The 19,655-nt window shown below is 36.5% G+C and overlaps 1 protein-coding gene across 1 annotated transcript in view; it reads left to right on the forward strand.

The window, feature by feature from the left end:
* LOC115290604 (phospholipid-transporting ATPase IB-like) overlaps positions 1 to 19,655 on the forward strand; it is a 190,457-nt gene that overhangs the window by 122,447 nt on the left and 48,355 nt on the right. Inside the window, exons 29-30 of the mRNA XM_029938483.1 lie at positions 2,516 to 2,596; positions 16,963 to 17,085. Coding sequence (XP_029794343.1) covers positions 2,516 to 2,596; positions 16,963 to 17,085 — 204 coding nt within the window. The remainder of the gene's footprint in view (positions 1 to 2,515; positions 2,597 to 16,962; positions 17,086 to 19,655) is intronic.

Below are 19,655 nucleotides of genomic sequence, written 5' to 3' on the forward strand. Positions count from 1 at the left end.
CAGAAAAATTCATCTTAAAATTCATATGGAGTCTTAAAGCATCCTGAGTAGCCCCAAAAAATCTTGATAAAGCACTAAGAAGTCTCATACTCCCTAATTTCAGAATATATACAACGTTACAGTATTTAAAATGTGTTTTAATGGCATAAAGACAGGCATATAGACCAATGGAATAAAAGAACCCAGAAATAAATCCTAATGTATATGGTCAAATGATCTTTGAAAACACCAAAGATTACATAATGGAGAAAGGATCTCCCCTTCAGCAAATGCTGATGGGAAAACTGGATATCCTATGCAAATAAGTGAGTAAATAATCAAACTCTTACCTTACACCATTTATAAAAGTTAACTGTAAATTGATTAAGGACCTAAACATTATACCTATACCTAATACCTAAACTATAAACCTTTTATAAGAAAAAAAAGGAAAAATCTTCATGACATTGTGTTTAACAAGAGTTTTCTTGGACATGGCATGAAAGCACATGCACCAAAAGCAAATATAGACCAGTTGTTATACATCAGATTTTAAGACAACATAGTAAACATACCTACAGAATATGAGAAAAATACTTGCAAATTATATGTCATAAGCTGGTATCTAGAATAATGAAACAGCTCCTGTAACTCAACAAAAACTCAAACAGTCTGATATAAAATTGGGTAAAGAACTTGAATAGACATTTCTACAGAGATAGTATATAAATGGCCAAAAAGCATAAGAAAAAATGTTCAACACCACTAATCATTGGAGAAATGTAAATCCAAACCATAATTAGATATTTCTCACATCCATTAGGGTGGCTACTATTAAAAAATAAAACAAAACTCCCAGAGAATAACAAATGTTGATGAGGATGTGGAGAAAGTGAACTGTGAAATGCAGGTAGGAATAAAAATTGGTGCAACCACTATGGAAAATAGTATGATGATTCCTCAAAACTTAAAAATAGAATTACCATATGATTCAGCCATTCCACTTCTGAGTATGTATCTAAAATACTGAAAGCAAGAATCTTGAAGAGATGTTTACACATTATGTTCATTGAGCATTATTTACAATACCCAAGCAGTAGAAGCAACCCAAACATCCAATAGATGACTAGATGACCAGAATGTGATATATAAATACAATGGCTTATTATTCAGCCTTAAAAAGAAAGTAAATTCTGACACATACTACAATATGGATGAACCTTGAGGACATTGGCTAACTAAAAGAAGTCAGACACAAAAAGCCAAATAGTATATGACTGCATTTACGTGAGGCATCTAAAATAGTCAGGTTCATAGAGACAAAGTAGAGCGGTGGTTACCAGTGGCTGAGGGTTGAGGGACATGGGGAATTGTTCAGGGGGTGTCGAGTTTCAGTTTTGCAAGATGAAAAAGTTCTGGAGATTGGCTGTACAACAATGTGAATATACTTAACATTACTGCACTGTACACTTAAAGTTGGTTATATTTCTTACCATAATTTAAATAAGTTGGGCATGTTTATGTAGATCTATTCCTAGGTTCTCTAATTTGATTCCTTGATTTTTGTGTCTGTTCGTCTGCCAACACCACACTGTCTTGACTACTGTAGCGATACTGTAGGTCTTAGCATCAAGTAGAGTGATTCTTTTCACTCCGCATTTTTAAAATTGCCTGAAGTAGTACTCCAGGTCCTTTGCCTGACATTTTTATTCATGTATAATTAATATACACTATTATATTCGTTTCAGGTGTACAACATAACGACTCAACAGTTCCATACCTTACTCAGTGCTCATCACACTAAGTAGTGTCTTAATCCCCTTCACCTGTTTCACCCAGCCTCCTTCACCTCCCTTCTGGCAAATCCCAGTTTGTTCTCCATATTTGAAGGTCTGATTTTTTGTTGATTTTGTTTCTGAAATTCCACACAAGGGTGAAATCATACAGTATTTGTCTTTCTCCGAGTCATTTCACTCAGCATTATACACTCTAGATCCGTCCATGTTGTTGCAAATGGTGAGATCTCACACTATTTCATGGCTGAATAATGTTCCACTGTATGTATACCACCTCTTCTTTATCCATTCATCAATTGACGAATAGTTGGGCCGCTTCCACATTTTTGCCATTGTAAATACTGCAGTAAATATAGAGGGGCATAGAGTTTTTGAATTAGTTTTCCTTCCTGTTACAAATGTTATTAGTTGTAGGAGTGACAATGTACTGACGCCACAGACAAAAATCACTCTGAACCTTTAAAACTCAGTATCATTCTTTACTGAAACTGCATTATTGGACAATTAGATCTAAGCATTTCATTGAAATTGTTATTGTTTTTTCTCTACCAAAAAATAAGAATGAAACAAAAATTCCAGAATAAATGAACTGCCTTTCTGTCAAGCTCAAACACTCAAGCTTGGTTTTATTTACATCTTGGCAAAGTTCCATTTGATTACATGGAAAACAAAAAGAATGATAAAGTATAGTATTTTAAGTATAGTATTTACTGATATAAAACTTCATGAACTTTCTTCTGTTTCAGCTTTGGTTTGCCTTTGTTAATGGATTTTCTGGGCAGATTATATTTGAACGTTGGTGCATCGGCTTGTACAACGTGGTAAGCATTCTCCGTCTCTATCCGATAGCAGGCAGAACTCAGTGACAGTCCTTCACTGTGTCTGTGTGGGAGGGTATCTGAGTCACTCATCTGTACACAGAACAGGCAGCACAAATACATCTTTACAGCCCGTTTTGCGGTGACACATCCCACAGAAGCCCAGGCTCTCAGATCATTCAGCAATGACATTAAATTTGTACCCGTGCATTTTGATAATATATCCAAAATCTCTTTACTACATGCTTGTACAATGTTTTCAGGCTTTCGAGCCAAGTAATTATTATTGAACCAATTCCATTTAATACCTATAATAAATATTTATCTCTTCATAAATTTGTGTTTGTATGAAATAATGAATTTGATACCAAGTCCCATATTAAGAATAAATATAATAAATAAATAAATGGAATTTTCTACAACTAAGCAATCCCATACCATTATTTCAGTTCAAAAACTAGGAATAAACAATATGGTGAAATTCACCTTAAAATTTTTGTTTTATTTTTCTTGTATTATTATTATGAATTCCACTTTAAAGATTAGACGTTAGGGAAACCTAGCTTAGACATTAGGCTCCCAGCGAGCATATCATGACTTTTCTTTTGAACTGCATTATCAGAGTCATATTGTGATCTGGATGCCATGTGCCTTAATCCCTAAAGTTCTGTTTTCTAGGAGCTTAAACTCTGAAACACACAGAAGTTGCCGGCCAGAAGTCATGGCATGTCCAACAACACAGGGATGTCTAGTGCCACGAACAGTTACAGTTGTGTGCATGTCAATTCCAGGTGTATCTGGCTAGGGCACCGCACCAGTGAGCCTGAGGTCAGACACATAGTTATCTCTGCCCGGCTCTTGGTTACAGATGACAATACTCAATGCTTTTTGATTGTTAAGTCTCATTACAGATTGCGGGAGGGATGGCAGAGTTAGAAAATTTTCCTCTGTGTTAGGAAATTCACGATGGGGGCACCAGGGTGGGCTGAGTTGGTTAAGTGTCTAACTCCTGATTTTGCCTCAGGTCATAATCTCACGGTTCATGAGATCAAGCCCCATGTTGGGCTCTGTGCCAACAGCAAGGAGTCTGCTTGGGATTCTCTCTCTCCCTCTCAAAATAAAATAACATTTTTAAAAATGATAAAAAAATATTCATATGAATGCATAGGCCACAGGTATTGGTCAGTGGAGTCTTATTTTTTCCTTTAATGAAGGAAAGCACAGAAACTGTTTTTGTTTTCTTTTCTTTATAAATAGTCAATGAGGGCTACAGTGGGAAACTTAAAATTATGGACATTTTAGGGGCACCTGGGTGGCTCAGTAGGTTAAGTGGCCAACTTCTGCTCATGTCATGATCTCACAACTCGTGGGTTCAAGCCCTGTGTCAGGCTCTGGCTGACAGCTCAGAGCCTGGAGCCTGCTTCTGATTCTGCTTTCTTTCTGACCCTCTCCCTCTGTCTCTCTCTTGAAAATAAATAAATGTTAAAAAATTTTTTTAAATTATGGACATTTTAGGACAGAAATGATGACTTATTAATATCCACTGACTTACTAAATCTTATCTAATTAGGAATATATTTTACAGATAGGAAAAAAGATGAGGCCTAGGACATTTTAAATAGTTACTGGCAATAAAAGAGATTATTTATTTGATAACTAAACTTAAATCGGTTGTCATATTATTTCTGGAGATCATATATTATTTCTGATTCTTCACATGCATGACTAACTGCTATAGGAATACCCTCCCGCCAGAAAAAAATCTACACTATCAGACAAAATACACAAAATGATGATTTTCAAACATTAAACAACAGGCTGCTCATGGCGGTGACCCAGTGCAGGAAGATAGACCCAAAAGAAAGGCCGGGTGTCTTAATGACTTGAAGACACAGAGGTGGGAGCTCAGTGGGCCAAGGTAGCTAGAATGTCAAAGAGGGAACTATACGGAGAGAGAGACAGAAAGAGACAGAAAGAAAGAACTCCAGAACTCTGGAGTTCTGGTCTTTGTATGCATGAGGAAAGTCTACCCAAAGCTAGGGAAAGAACCACTAAAAAGCAGTAGGATGACTTCCTGGAGCTAATTCAGGGCCAAGAGTAACTAGTTACACATGACAGGGAAAACTCATCCAAGTCACACTTTTAAAAATAAAGATAAATTAGACCTGTTATAAATGCTTTTCTGGACCCATCACAACAAAACTTAAAAGCAACACTAAAAAGTATAAAACTAATTTGCAAGTTGCTTACCTGCAGGTCAGACGCATGCAACCAAAGAAGAAAATTAAATACTCAACACAAAATTCACTGCTGTACATCCAATAAAAGATACCAGTCATGCAAAGATATAGGAAAATAAGATCTAAAGGTAAAAGTCAATACGAGCAGACAAAGAAATCATAAAGATGACGGGATTAGTAGTAAAGACTCAAAGGAAGACATGAACCTAAGGAGGAAAAAGTAGAAGATGTAGAATACAACCAAGTAAAACCTTATGATGAAACATACAAATAGGAAATGAACATTTTCCTGTATGGGATTAAGAGTTAATTAGAAAATTCAGGAATAAGATCAGTAAATATGAAGACCTAACCATATAGAAGCACAGAGAGAAAAATCAGAAAAAGGTAACAGAACCTCATTTCACCTTGGGACAATATTAAGCATTCCAATTTCCATATATTTTCAGTTTCAAAAAGGAAACATATTTGAATAAATAATGATTGCAAATGTCAAATTTGATGAAAACTATAAACTCACAAATCTAAGAATCTCAACAAATTCCAATAAGAACAAGCCTAAAGAAAAACACACAAATATTCTTCATAACCAAACTGCTGAAAGCCAGCAGCTAAGAGAATAATCATTAAATCAACCAGAGAAACACACATTATGTACAGAAAAACAAATGTATGAATAAAAGCAGATTTCTCATTGAAAACCATGCAGGGCAGAAGACAATGCAATATCTTTAAAGATCTGAAAGAAAAAAGAATCCATCAACCCAATATTGTATAACCAGTAAAAATGTCTTTTGAAAATGAACCAAGAAAAATTTCATCACCAGAAGACCTGTAATACTGGAAATGTGGAAGAAAGCTTTTTCAAACAAAAGAAAAAGTACATCAAGGTGAAATTTGGATCTCCCCAAAGAAATAAAGAGGAACAGAAATATTCATTATGTGGGAATTTATATGACATTTTCCCTCTTCCCCTCATTTTCAATCATGACAGGTAACTGTTTAAGACAAAATTAATAATGTATTCTGGGAATTGTCATTAATTTAGAATTAAAATGTATGATAAATATAGCACAAAGAATGGGGGAAGGGATTTGAGAGTGTACTATTATTTGAATTTTGTGATACATTGCTTAGGTACACAGTAAATTTTAAAGAGCGACTAAAACCCCCAAAAGTTATGGCTAATGAACCAATAATAGAGGTACAATAAAGTCTTAATATTCAATTACTTCAAAAGAAGTCAGGATATAAGGTAATGAAGACTAAATGCAACATAGAAAAAAATAAGATGATGGTTGATTTAAAATCAATCACATTTATAATTAAACTAATTATCCTAATAATAAATATCCTAGATCTCATAAGAATCTAATAAACATAGCTTATTAGAAAGTAAGTAGAAATGAAGCAGACACTGATATTATTCAATGGTTAATAATGGTTCAGAGGCTTAAACTCTCCTTAATGAGTAGGGTCCAGGTGCCCCTAGCCAGCCTCCCGCCTCCATGTGCCCTGAGACATGAGTCCGCACCAGCATCAGTCACCTGCCAAGGTGACACAGGCACCAAGCACCACGGAACACGCTTGGCCCACACCCCTTCACTTCCTGAAGACTTGCCAGGCCGCCCCCAGTGCGGTGTCCTGAGGATTCTGTGGCCTGCGTCCTCCTCCGCCCCAGCTGCTCTGTCCTGGAGCCCGCTCTGCAGAGAGCCCTGGAGTCCTTCTGCCCCCGCCCGCCTCAGCTCCGGCACCCCTTCCAGGGACACCGCTGATTGCACTCGCTTCACGTGCAGCTGCCCCGCTGGGCTTCCTTCTGTGTGGAGAGCCCCAGGGCCCAGGCTCAGACCCGCCTCAGCTCCAGTCATCCTACTAGAGTCCCTCCGTATAGAGCCCTGAGACTACCCCAGCCTGTACCCACTTCAGCTCCTGCTGTCTTGCCATGGTACCCCCAATGCAGAAAGCCTCCGGTCTCCCTGCCTGCAGTCACTTCAGCTTTAGCTGTCCGGCCAGGTCACCCTCTGTGCCAAGACCCCCCGAATCAGTCCAGCCCAATCCCACTTCAGCTCCATGTACTTTATCAGGACGGCTCCAGTATGGAGTGATGTGGGACTCCATCCCATGCCAGCCACAGCTCCTGCCAGCCAAAGTCACCACACAGTCTACACAGGGACAGCCATACACAAGACCACTCCTTCAGGTTTAGGAGAAAATAGCGATTCCACCAAATTCATAAAAACAAAATGCAGAAAGTCAAGTAAAATACAGAGACAGAAGAATATGCTCCAGGTGAAATAAGACAAAAGCCTCGGAGAAAGAACTAAACGAAAGGGAGATAACCAATAAAGAGTTCAAAGTAGAGGTGCCTGGGTGGTTCAGTTGGTTAAGCATCTGACTCATGACTCAGGTCATGATCTCATGGTTCTTGAGTTCAAGGCCCACATTGGGCTCGGCACTGACAGTGTGGAGTCTGCTTGGAATTCCCTCTCTCCCCCTGCCCTTCCTACTGCTGCTTTCTCTCTCTCAGAATAAATAAACAAACTTTTAAAAAACTTCAAAGTTATGGTCGAATACATGCTCACCAGATTGGAGGGAAGCGTGGCTGAACTCTGGGAGAACTCTCAATAAAGAGATAGAAAATATAAAAAAGAACCAATCAGGATTAAAGAATACAATAGCTGAAATTTTAAAAAGTACATCAGAGGGAATCAACAGTAGATTGGAGGAACAGAATAACAGATAACAGATCCATGACCTGGAAGACAGGGTAATGGAAATCATCCTGAACAGCAAAACGATGAAAGAATTTCTAAAAATGAGGATGGGTTAAGGGATCTCTTGGACATCATCAAGTGAAAAAACACTCACATCAGAGGGGTACCAGAGGGAGAAGAGAGAAAAGAGCAGAAAACTTACTGGAAGAAATAGAGGCAAAAAATCCTGACATGGGAAAGGAAATAGACATCTAGGTTCAGGAAGCAGAGAGAGTTCCAGTGAAAGCAGGGAGGTCTACAACAGGACACTAATAGTTAAATGTCAAAGACGGAGGACAAAGAGTTTTAAAAAAAATTTTTAGGGGGCCCTGGGTGGCTCAGTCGGTTAAGCATCCGGCTTCGGCTCCGGTCATGATCTCACGGTTTGTAGGTTCGAACCCCGTGTCGGGTTCTGCGCTGACAGCTCAGAGCCAGGAGCCTGCTTCAGATTCTGTTTCCCTCTTTCTTCCCCTCCCCACTCATGCTCTGTCTCTCTCTGTCTCAAAAATAATAAACATTAAAAACATTTTAAACATTTTTTTTAATGTTTTATTTTTGAGAGTGCACCCGTGCGCGTGTGAGGAAGAGAGAAAAGTGCAAGCTGGGGAGAGGCAGAGAGGGAGACAGAATTCAGGCTGTGAGCTGTCAGCACAGAGCCAGAGGCAGGGCTCAAACTCATGAACCGTGAGCTAATGACCTGAGCTGAAGTCGGACACTTAACCGACTGAGTCACCTAGGTGCTCAAGATACAGAGTTTTAAAAGCAACAAGAGAAAAGCAACTATTTTGTACAGAGGAAATTCAGTAAGTCTATCAGCTGTTTTTTCAGGAGGAATTGCATGTAAGATGAAGTGACATGAGAAATTCAAAGTGCTGAAGGGAAAAAACCCACAATCAAGTGGGGAAAAAAAAGGCCATTATTAGAAGAAAATTATAAAAGAAAAAATTTCATGGGTAAAAGCAAACATTCAGTAAAGGTAGTAGAACAATCGCTTGTAAATCTTGTATTGAGGTTAAACACCAAAGCAATAAAACCAAGTATGTCTAAAATGTTAAGAGGACTCACAAAAAGATTCAAAATATGATAACATATACATCAAATGTGAGGGGGGAGAAAAAATGAAGTTCTTTTACAATGTGTTTAGATGTAAGTAACCATCAATTTAATATAGATTCCTATCTACAAGCCTCATGGTAACCACAAACCAAAAACTTATAATACATATACGTGAAATAGAGAAATAAAGCCAAACAGAATGCTAAAGAAAATCATTAGTCACAAGAAAATGGAACAAGAAAAGTAGAAAGGGACAGACAAGGACTATAAAAAAAATCAGAAAACAATGAGCAAAATGGCAGTATGTACATACCTATCAATAATTAAATGTAAATGGTCTGAATGCTCCATAAAAAAGATAAATACCATATAATTTCACTCTATGTGGAATATAAGAAACAAAACTGATGAATGTAAAGAAGGGAAAGAAAAATAAGATTAAAAACAGAGAGGGAGACAAACCATAAGAGACTTATAAATACAGAGAACAAACAGCGTTGCTGGAGGGGAGATGGGTGGGGGATGGGCTACATGAGTGAGGGGCGTTAAGGAGGGCACTTGTTGGGATGAGCACTGGGTGTTCCATGTACGTGATGAATCACTAGATTCTAACTCCTGAAACCATTTTTATACGTTAACTAACTCGGGTTTAAATAAAATTAAAAAAAAATACATGGGATAATGGAATTGATAAAAACAAAACAAAACACAAGAGCCAACCTTATGCTGCCTGTAATAAAACTTCAGACTTAAACACAAATAGACTGAAAGTGAAGAGACAGAAAAACACACCATGCAAATGGAAGTAAAAAAAGGGGTAGCAATACTTATATTAGATTAAATAAACTTTAAAATAAAGACTGTAACAAGAGGCAAAGAGGGGCACTGCATAATGATAAAGGAATCAATCCAACAAGAAGATATAACAATTATAAATATCTGTGCACCCAACATTGGAGCACCTAAATACATAAAGCGAATATTAACATACATAAACGGAGAAGATAACAGCAATACAATAAAAGTAGGGACTTTAACACCACACTTACATCAAAAATAGATCATTCAGGCAGAAAACCAATATAGAAACAGTGCCTTTGAATGACGCATTTGACCAGATAAACTGAACAGATATATACATTCCGTCCAAAACCCACAGAATACACATTCTTTTCAAGTGCACATGAAACACTTTCCAAGGCAGATCATGTATTAAGCCACAAAACAAGTCTCAATAATTTTGTAAAATTAAAATCAAATATCTTTTCCAACCATAATAGTATGACACTAGAAATCAATTATAAGAAAAAAAACTCCTTGAAAAAAGCACACATAGATTTTAAACATCATGCTATAAATAACCAATAGGTCTAGAAAGAAATCAAAGAGAACATTTAAAAATTCATGGAGGCAGGGTTGCCTGGATGGCTAAGTAGGTTAAGCATCTGACTTTGGCTCAGGTGAGTTTGAGCCCACATTAGGCTTCATGCTGAAAGCTCAGAGCCTGGAGCCTGCTTCATATTCTGTGTGTTTCTCTCTCTCTGCCCCTCCCCTGCTCGTGCTCTGTCTCTCTCAATCTCTCTCTCAAAAATAGATAAATATTTTAAAAAGTTTTTTTAAATACACAGGAGTAAATGAAAGTGAAAACACAATAGTCCAAAATCTTTGGGATGTAGAAAAGAAGTTCTAAGAGAGTAATTTATAACAATACATTCGTACCTCAAGAAACAGGAAAAATCTCTAATAAACAATCTAAGTTTACACCTCATGAATCCAGAAAAAGAACAAAGTCCAAAGTCAGTAGAAGGAAAGAATACAGAACAGAGCAAAAATAAGTGAAACAGAATAAAACATATATATAAAATATCATGGAAACCAAGAGTTAGTTCTTTGAAAAAATAAACAAAATTGATAAACCTTTAGCCAGAATCATCAAGAAAAAAGAGGACACAAATAAAATCGGAAATGGGAAGTAACAACACTACAGAAATATAAAGGATTATAAGAGACTACTATGAGAAATTATATGGCAGCAATTTGGACTACTTAGAAGACATGGCTAAATTCCTAGAAATATATAACTTCAAAACTGTACTAAGAATAGAAATTCTGAACAGAGTATTAGTAGTGAAACTGAATCAGTAATAAAAAATTCCTAATAAACAAGTCTAATACTAGATGGATTCACAGATGAACTCTACCAAACATTCTAAGAGTTAATACCTTTTCTCCTCAAACTATCCCAACAAATAAAAGAGGAAAGAAAGCTCCCAAATACATTCTATGATCCAGCATTACCTGGATGCCACAAACAAAGACACTGCATAAAAAGAACTCTACAAACCAATACACCTGATAAACCTATATGAAAATCTTTAACACAGTATTAGCAAACCATGTTCAACAATATTTTAAAACAGTTATTCACCATGATCAAGTGGGATTAATTCCAGGGATGCAAGGATGTTTCAATATTTGCAAATCAATCAATGTCATATACCATATTAACAAAAGGAAGGAGGGGTGCCTGGGTGGCTCAGTCAGTTGAGCATCTGGCTTCGGCTCAGGTCATGATCTCACGGTTCATGGGTTCGATCCCCGCATCAGGCTCTGTGCTGACAGCTAGCTCAGAGCCTGGAGCCTGCTTCAGATTCTGTATCTCCCTCTCTCTCTGACCCTCCCATACCCCTGCTGTCTCTCTCTGTCTCTCAAAAATAAATAAAACATTAAAAAAAATTAAAACAAAATGAAGGATAAACTTATGTGACCATCTCAAGAGATGTAGAAAAACAATTTAACAAAATTCAAAATGATAAAAATTCTCAAGAAAGTGTGTTTAGAGGGAATATACATCAACATAACGAAGGCCATGCATGTATGACAAACTCACACTTGATATCATACTCAGTGGTGAAAAACTGAGAGCTGCTCCTCTAAGATGAGGAACATGACAATGATGTTCACTCTAACCACTTTTATTCAACATCGTACTGGAAGTCCTAGCCACATAATCAGATAAGAAAAAGAAATAAAAGGCATAAAAAATTGAAAATGAAAAGAGCGCTTACTACTTACAGATGAAAGAACACATAAACACTCTAAAGATGCCACCAAAAACTTTTCTAATAAATTAATTCAATAGAGTTGTAGGATACAAAATTAATATACAGAAATATGCTGTTTTTATAAAATGAGAAAGCAGAGAGAGAAAATAAGGAAATAATCCCATTTACATTTACCAAAAGGAATAAGATATCTAAGAATAAAGTTAGCTAATGAGATGGAAGAACCACACTCTGAAAACTGTAAGTCACTGATGAAAGAAACTGAAGATGACAGGAAGAAATGGAAAGATATACCATGCTCATAGATTGGAAGAATTAATATCATTAAAATGTCAGACTACCCAAAGCAATCTAGAGTCAGTGCAGTCCTCATCAAAATACCAATAGCATTCTTCACAGAACTAGAACAAATAAACCTAACGTTTTTATGGAACTACAAGAGACTTGAAGAGCCAAAGCAATATTGTGAAAGAAGAGCAAAGCTTGAGGTATAAAAATTCCAGATTTCAGGATAAACTAAAAAGTTATAGTAGTCAAGACAGCTTGGCACCAGCATACACACAGACACATAGATCAATGGGACAGGATAGAAAGCCCAGAAATAAATCCACATTTAAATGGTCAATTAATCTATGACAAAGGAGGCAAGAATGAAGACAGTCTTTTCAAGATAGCTACATGCAAAAGAATGAAACTGGACCACTTTCTTACACGATACACAAAAATAAAGTAGATTAAAGACCTAAATGTGAGAACTGAAATCATAAAGTTCCTAAAAGAAAATATGGGCAGTAATTTCTTGGACATCAGCAACATATTTAAGGATAGATCTTTTCAGGCAAAGGAAACAAAAGAAAAATAAGCTATTGGGACTATACCAAAATAAAATGTAGAGCAAAAGAAACCATTAGTAAGACAAAAGGTAACCTAGTGAATGGGAGAAGATATTTGCAAAATATTTCCAATAAGGGATTAATATACAGAATATGTAAAGAATTTATACAACTCAACATTTAAAAATCTGATTAAAAAATGGGCAGAGGACCTGAATAGGCATTTTTCCAAACACGATACGCAAATTGCCAACAGACAACATTAAAAGATGTTTAACATCAGTAATTCTCAGGAAAATGCAAATCAAAACCACAATGAGATATCACCTCGCACATATCAGAACAGCTAATAACGAAAAGGAAATAACAAATGTTGACAAGGATGTGGAGAAAAGGTAACCCTTGTGCCCTATTGGTAGGAATTTAAATTGGTGCAAGCATTGTGAGAAAAAGTATGAGATTCCTCAAGAAATCAAAAATAGAAATGTCATAGGATTTAGAAATTTTACCACTGGTTATTTACCCAAAGAAATGGAAACACTAATTCAAAAAGATACGTGCACCCCTATGTTTATTGTGGCAAAACTGACAATACTCAGGTGTGGAAGCAACCCAAGTGTCCAGTTGGAGATGAATGGATAAAGAAGATGTATATATGTGGAACCTAAAAACAAAACAAGTGAACAAACAACAACAAAGCCAAAAGAGATCCATGAAAACAGAGCATAATCTGGTAGTTGTCAGAGGGCTGGGGGATGGGCAAAATGGATAAAGGTGAGTGGAAGATACAGGCTTCCAGTCATGGAATGAGTAAGTCATAGGATGAAAGTACAGTAGAGTGAATATAGTCAGTGATACCATAACAGCGTTGTGTGCTGAGAAGCGGTAGGTACACTTGAGGTGAGCACAGCATGATGTGTGGAGTTGGTCACTACACTGTACTGCTGATGTAGCATTACAAGTCAACTTCACTTCAACAAAAGAACTTTCCTCCAACATTTATAGAAAAGTCTACTCAACAAGAGCAGAATATACAATCTTTCCAAGTCGCATATGAAACATTCATCACGTAGACTACACGCTGGGTGATATGACAAGTCTTAATAAGCTGACAAGGGTTAAAATCATATAGAATATGTTCTTTGATCTCAGTGGATTTAAACTATGTAGCGGTAACAATAAAGAATATAGGAAGAACAGCAATTCATTAGGAAAATACCCACATATTTGATAATTAAAGAACATACTTCTAAATACATCATGGTCACAGAAGAAATCACAAGAAAATTTAGAAGATATTTTGAACAGAAAAAATAAAACAAAAATTTTCAAATTTTGTGAGATGCAGCTAAAGCAGTACTTAGAGGAACACTTATATTTTTAAATGCTCATTACCAATAATTTAGGGTCTAACATTAAGCTCTAATCTGCAGAAACTAGAAAAGGAAGATTTAAAGAAGTCCAGAATAAACAAAGCAAAAAATACAAAAGAAAATAGCATGAATAAAATAAATGTAAAACAATAAAAACCCAATAAAATGGTTTTTTAAAAAAGACAAGGTTGATAAATCTCTATTCAGACTGATCAAGCAAACCATAAAAAGAAGATAGAAATTAACCAATATTAGGAATGAGTGGGAGAGGGGTCTACAGGTCTTATAGATAACAAATGACTATCCGCAAATATGAATAATATTTATGACCTATTTCACATTTTGTATAACATGGACAAATTCCTTGAAAGCCACAAACTACTAAACATCACCCAAGAAGATATAGATAACCCTAATAGCCCCAAAACTATTAAAATTAAAAAAAATTTTTTTAACATTTATTTTTGAGAGACAGAGCATGACTGGGGAGGGGCAGAGAGAGAAAGGGAGACACAGAGTCTGAAGCAGGCTCTGGGCTCTGAATGGTCAGCACAGAGCCTGACACGGGGCTCGAACTCACAAACTGTGAGATCATGACCAGAGCGAAAGTCAGATGCCTAGTCAACTGAGCCACCCAGGCGCCCCTAAAAATTTTAAATTCTTAGTTAAAAACCTCCCATATATTCACACCTTCAGAAATATTAGCAAATATAGACAAACTTTTCCAGAAAAGAGAGGAGGAAATTTCCCAACTTATTTATGATGCAGCATTACCCAGATATCAAACCAGACAAAGGTATCCCTCATGATTGCAGATGCAAAAAATTCTAGCAAATCAAATCCAGCGATATAAAATTCTTTGAAAATTAGGATTGATCTCAGAAATGCAGTTTGGTTTGCTATTAAAAATTCAGTGTAATACACCTTTTTATAAGATTTAAAAGGAAGGGGCACCTGGGAGGCTCAGTCAGTTGAATTTTGGACGCTTGATTTCTGCTCAGGCTATGACCTCTGTGCTGAGCGCAGGGCCTGCTTAAGATTCTCTCTCTCCCTGGCTCTGCTTCTCACCCCTGCACACACACATGCACTCTCTCTCTAAAACAACTTTTTAAAAGGACAAATCATATAATCATCTCCACAAATGCAGTAAAGATACTTGAGAGAATTTATCACTCATTTTGAGAAGCACTAAGAAAAGTGCTTCTCTGAAAAACCTGCAGCTAACATCATACCTAATGGCAAAACCTGTTCCCCTAAGATCAAGAAGAAGAATGAACGTTTTTACCAGTTCTTACCACTTCTATTCAACTGCGTAAGAGGTCCTAGCCCATGCATAAACAAAAACAAACAAAAAGAACTGAAAAGGAAGTAATGCTTTAGCTGCTTTCAATATTTTGTGCAGAATTCTAGAAAATCTACATTAAGTCACATGTCGTGTTAGATTGTAACCGTAAAGGTCCCCCAATCAGTTTATGTCCTTCTGTATCCACACCTTTGGCGTAGCCACCCACACGGAGTCTGGGTTTGGTCATGTGACTTGATTTGGGCACTGAAACAAGGGCAAACCTAAGAGGCCCAGAGGTGTGCAAACTGCTTGCTCATTGAATCCCGTTGCTCTTTGTGAAGAATCCCCGGTTCAGCCGCCACAGGAACAAAAACAAAATGGAGCAGAAATTTGTAAATTCTGGTGAGCTTCAAGTGTCCTTTTCTAAGAAGCCCTTTTGATAGCACTTCTTAGTTCTCAATGGACACAGTCTGGGCACTTCTATCTTCCTGCTATTTTCTTCTCCTCGAATTTTCTCTACACTTCCCTCCTATCTCCTCCCTTCTTTTTAAATTTTCCCCTTACCTCCCCATTTATTCTCATATTATTGTATCTGTTCATACAGGGTTCCCTCCCTGACAAGGTCCAGAGCTTTTTCAAGGATCATGAACTTTTCATGTAATATGGTTGCCGGCATAATGATTATTGATAAAATATTTGAAGAGTAAATGAATGGGAAGCATCTCTTTGTTTCTGATAGTAATGCTCAAGATAAAGAATGTTTGTATATATTTTTTGTTTAATCTAACATTCACAACACTATTTACTGCGTAATTACTTTGTGCCAGTCCTGGCAAGTAAACTAGCTTATGAAACAATTGGTTCTTGGGCGGTTGGGTGGCTCAGTCTGTGAAGCGTCCGACTTCGGCTCAGGTCATGAGCTCACTGCTTTTGGGCTCAAGCCCCATTGTCCAGCTCTGTGCCTACGGCTTAGAGCCTGGAGCCTGCTTCTGAGTCTGTGTCTCCCTCTCTCTGCCCCTCGCCTGCTCACACTCTGTGTGTCTCTCTCTAAAAATAAATAAACATTAAAAAAAATTTAAACAACTGGTTCTTATGAGGGATACGGAGAGATATGTCATTACTGGTAGATGTATCGGTCAGTATTATGCCTATTATTAAAATATCTAAATAATTTGTTTTATGCTCATTAAACAGAAGAAAAAAATGTATTCATTTTATGCTCATAAAGCAACATTTACACAGTTATAACCTCCTGAATCAAAGGATCAGATCAGAAAATTAAGTCATGGGGCACCTGGGTGGCTCAGTCTGTTGACCGTCTGACTTTGGCTCGGTTCATGATCTCGTGGTCCGTGAGTTCGAGCCCGGTGTCAGGCTCTGTGCTGACAGCTCAGAGCCTGGAGCCTGCCTCAGAGTCTGTGTCTCCTCCTTTCTCTGCCCCTCCCCTGCTCATGCTCTGTCTCTCAAAAATAAATAAACATTTAAAAAATTTTTTTAAATAAAATTAAGTCATGATGTGGCAATGTGTTTGAATCTATGTGACTCATTAATATCTTCTTTGTAAATAATTTTTATTTTTAAATAGCTTAAGACTTACCAGAAGATGCAAAAATAGTTCTGTGTATCTTACAACCAGCTACCCCCCTACTGATATCTTAATAGTAATAATACATTATCAAAGTTGGGAAAGTGATGTTGTTACAATATTACTAACTCAGTTACAGACTAAAAGTTCTTTTTAATAAATCCTTGTTTTCTATGTAGATTTTCACTTCATTACCACCTCTTACTCTGGGGATCTTTGAACAGTGCTGCAGTCAGAAGAGCCTGCTGAGGTACCCACAACTCTACAGGATTTCTCAGGCAGGGGAAATTTTCAACACAAAGGTAAACAGAATATTTAATGCAGGTTTCCATCTCAGCTCCGAAGGCACCTTTGGTCCTTTCCTTCTCTGATGCTTAAAAAATAAGTTAAAAACCGAGGAACACAGCCTTGTGAATTAATAGTTTTTAATCTATTAAATTTCTATTTGGAAAGTTTTATTTTATTTTTTTTATTTGGAAAGTTTTATATATTCTATTTCCCTACTAAGCCTTTGAACATAAAGAATAGAGTTAATACTCTTTCCAAAAGAAAAAAAGAGTAGAGTTATACTGTTTCAACATCTGTATCTGGAAATTTTAACATCTGTGTTAGTTGTGGGTTGGATTTAGTTGGTTTATTTTCTTCCTCATTTTGGGTAGTATTTTTCTGCTTCTTTTTTTTTGAGTGCCTGAGAATTCTGAATTGGATTTGTCCTAGGTGATGGATATTTTTGTATAACCATGAATCAATTTTTTTCCTTTATACTGATTGATTGATTGATTGAAGTACAGTTGACACACAATGCTGCATTAGTTTCAGGTGTAAAACATAGTGATTCAACAAGTCTATACGTTATGCTCACAAGTGTAGCTACCATCAGTCACCATACAATACTATTACAATACCGTTAACTATATTCCCTGGGCTGTATCTTCTATCCTCATGACTCACTCATTCCACAACTGGAAGCCTCACTCCCCCTCACCCAGCTTTCCCATCCCTACATTCCCCACCCCTCTGGCATCATACAGTGTGTTCTCTGTATTGATTTCTTATGTTTTTGGTTTGCTCATTTATTTTTTAGATTACACATATAAGTGAAATCATGTGGTATCTGTCCTCCTCTGCCTGATTTATTTCACTATCATAATAGCCTCTAGGCCCATCCATATTGCCGCAAATGGTGGGACTTCATACCTTTCCTTATGGCTGAACAGTCTTCCATTGTATATATATGCCACATCTTCTTTATCCCTTCATTTATGGATGGACACAGGTTGCTTCTGTAGCTTGGCTTTTGAAAATAATGCTGCAGCAAATATAGTGGGGCATATATCCATTTGAATTAGTGTTTTTATTTTCTTTGGGTAAATACCCAGTAGTGGTTTATTACTGTGTTTAATTTTTTGAGAAACCTCCATTTCATTTTCTACAGTGGCTGCACCAGTTTTAATTCCCACCAACAGTGCATGAGGGAACTTTTTTCTCTACATCTTCACCAACACTTGTTCTTTCTCATCTTTTTGATTCTAGCCGTTCTGACAGGTTTAAGATGATATCTCATTGTGGTTTTGATTTGCCTTTTGCTGATGATTAGTGATGTTGACCATCTTTTCATGTGTCAGTTGACCATTTGTAATTTGTCTTTGGGAAAATGTCTATTTAAGTTCTCTTCCCATTTTTAAATCATTTAAATTTTGTGTTGTATACATTTTTAAAAATATATATTTTTGAAATTTACTCCTTTTTGAATGAATAATTAGCAAATGTCTTCTACCATTTAGTTAAGAAAAATGGTTCTATGTCTTCATGATGGCTTCCTTTGCTGTGCACAAAAGTTTTTTATTTTGTATTACCATTACTATTCTTGAGCTTTGTTCTGGAATACAAGCATGTTAACTGGAAACAATTTAATCCTTTTGGATCTACATTTTAATATTTATTAGGAAGGACAGGAGTTGTGCTAAGTCCAAGGATAATTTTTCTCCAGTACTGAGACAAAAACTTCTATGTATTCTGCCCAATGTTCCGTGAATCTTGAGGTTTTCCAATTTGGCATTAGCTGTGTTTTAAAACTGGTTTCTTACATTCTTTCCTAAAAAACAGTTTTACTTCAGGAAATTTAGGTCACAGGACAGATATGTTTTTTCCACGTATCTGGTCCTTTATCTGCAGGTCTTCCTGGCAAGCATAAAAACAACTGCTACATTTAGAACTGAAAGAACAAAGACTTGTTTTTGTTGTTGATCTACCATCTCCTAACGAATGTACTCTTGTCTGATCCTAGGCATTTTAGATTATTATGATTTCCTTTAAGAAAATTATATATGGTTTGTTAAAATTTATTTTGACCAGAGTCAGGGTGTTGATGTAACGGGTGCAGATTGTATTATATAAAAGAAATTATATTTAAAATACTACAATGTAAGAATTGAAAATACTTTTATTTATTTTAAAAATTGCTACTTCCAGGGGCGCTTGGTGGTTCAGTCGGTTAAGCGTCTGGCTTCGGCTCAGGTCATGATTTCATGATTCGTGGGTCCAAGTCTTGCATTGGGTTCTGTGCTGACAGCTAGCTCAGAGCCTGGAACCTGTTTCAGATTCTGTGTCTCCCTCTCTCTCTGACCCTCCCTTGCTCGCTCTGTGTCTCAAAAAAAATTAAAAAATAAATAAATAAATAAATAAAAATTGCTACTTCTGGTTCTTTTTTATTGGATAATTTAAGTTTTTATAATTTTTATAATAAATATTCTATATTTAAATCCTATACATTTATATTAATGTATTTTATTTTCAAATAATATCCTATAGTTTCATAGTCATTACTTTTACAAGAAGAAGAAATGGACTTTTTTCCATGTCCAGGAAAACA

The sequence above is a fragment of the Suricata suricatta genome, chromosome 4 (genome assembly GCF_006229205.1).
Source record: "Suricata suricatta isolate VVHF042 chromosome 4, meerkat_22Aug2017_6uvM2_HiC, whole genome shotgun sequence".
NCBI classification, from domain to species: Eukaryota; Metazoa; Chordata; class Mammalia; order Carnivora; family Herpestidae; genus Suricata; species Suricata suricatta.